Source organism: Nematolebias whitei, chromosome 23, assembly GCF_014905685.2.
Source record: "Nematolebias whitei isolate Nwh7 chromosome 23, NemWhi1, whole genome shotgun sequence".
Classification (NCBI taxonomy): Eukaryota; Metazoa; Chordata; class Actinopteri; order Cyprinodontiformes; family Rivulidae; genus Nematolebias; species Nematolebias whitei.
In genome coordinates this window covers 733,566-734,692 of record NC_056520.1, presented here as the reverse complement: position 1 = coordinate 734,692, position 1,127 = coordinate 733,566, and the positions used below count along the sequence as shown (strand labels likewise).

General features: G+C 44.6%; 1 protein-coding gene across 1 annotated transcript in view; it reads left to right on the top strand.

Moving 5' to 3' along the window:
• The window catches only part of LOC119428671 (transmembrane protein 163-like), a 17,121-nt gene that overhangs the window by 6,015 nt on the left and 9,979 nt on the right, over positions 1 to 1,127 (top strand). The window contains exon 4 of the mRNA XM_037696342.1: positions 307 to 403. Within this exon, the coding sequence (XP_037552270.1) occupies positions 307 to 403 (97 nt within the window). The remainder of the gene's footprint in view (positions 1 to 306; positions 404 to 1,127) is intronic.

Genomic DNA, 1,127 nt, shown 5'->3' with positions numbered 1-1,127 from the left:
TTAGCTCATTTCAGCAACATTTCAGCACGTTTTTAGCTCATTTCAGCCGTTTCTCAGCATGTTTTTAGCTCATTTCAGCAACATTTCAGCATGTTTTTAGCTCATTTCAGCTGTTTTTCAGCAAGGTCTTCTGATAGAAGCGTTCCCCTGCATTAATGCAGGAAATGCAGTTTCTCTAGTTTATGCATTTAAATTATTCGTGGTGGATTTTCCAGCAGAACGTTAAAATAACCTCAATAATTGAAGGTAAAGTTGGAAGGTTTAGGTGTTGCTGAATCAATCTTCACTCCTCCTCTTCCTCCTCAGAGCCTGCGTTACTCTGGGCGTCATTTTCGTCCTGTCCTCCCTGTGCATCATGGGAAAGGCCGTCCATGACCTGGCCACCGAGCTGCTGCCCCAAGTGGTGAGAAGTTATCACATAAAACAACACGAATGTCCTCCAGCTCTGGTGTTTTGTGTCCAAGTTCATTTGAATCCACTTCATCTGAACGATATCGACTGTCGGAGCAGATGGAGGCGGGACTCCCCCGCACCTCTGGCCCTGGAACTTCTCTGAATTTGTTCTTGGAAGAAACGTCTCGTCCGACACACTCGGTCAGTCTGAGGCTGCCACGACACGTGTCGTACAAACAGCCCTCACTGACGTGTTCAAACTAACCAGCTGTGGAGTTCTCTCTACACTTCTGTCCAGATGACACGGTTTTTAAACTTTACACATCTGTCCAGATGACACGGTTTTTAAACTTTACACATCTGTCCAGATGACACGGTTTTTAAACTTTACACATCTGTCCGGATGACACGGTTTTTAAACTTTACACATCTGTCCGGATGACACTGGTTTTTAAACTTTACACATCTGTCCGGATGACACGGTTTTTAAACTTTACACATCTGCCTGGATGATGGATCGTACAAACCTGTTTTTAATTTCATACGACATGGAGCAGGGCGAGTAGTTCCGATCTCAAGACTTTTTCTTAACCACCTTCGTAGCTTTTTGTTCATCGCTTGTTGCAACAAATCGGAGCGTAGCCGTGAATATTAGACGTCGCGCCGTAGCAGAATAAGGAAGAAGCTTGAGAAGTTCCTGAAGGTTTGGACTCGATGAGAAGTTCCTGAAGGTT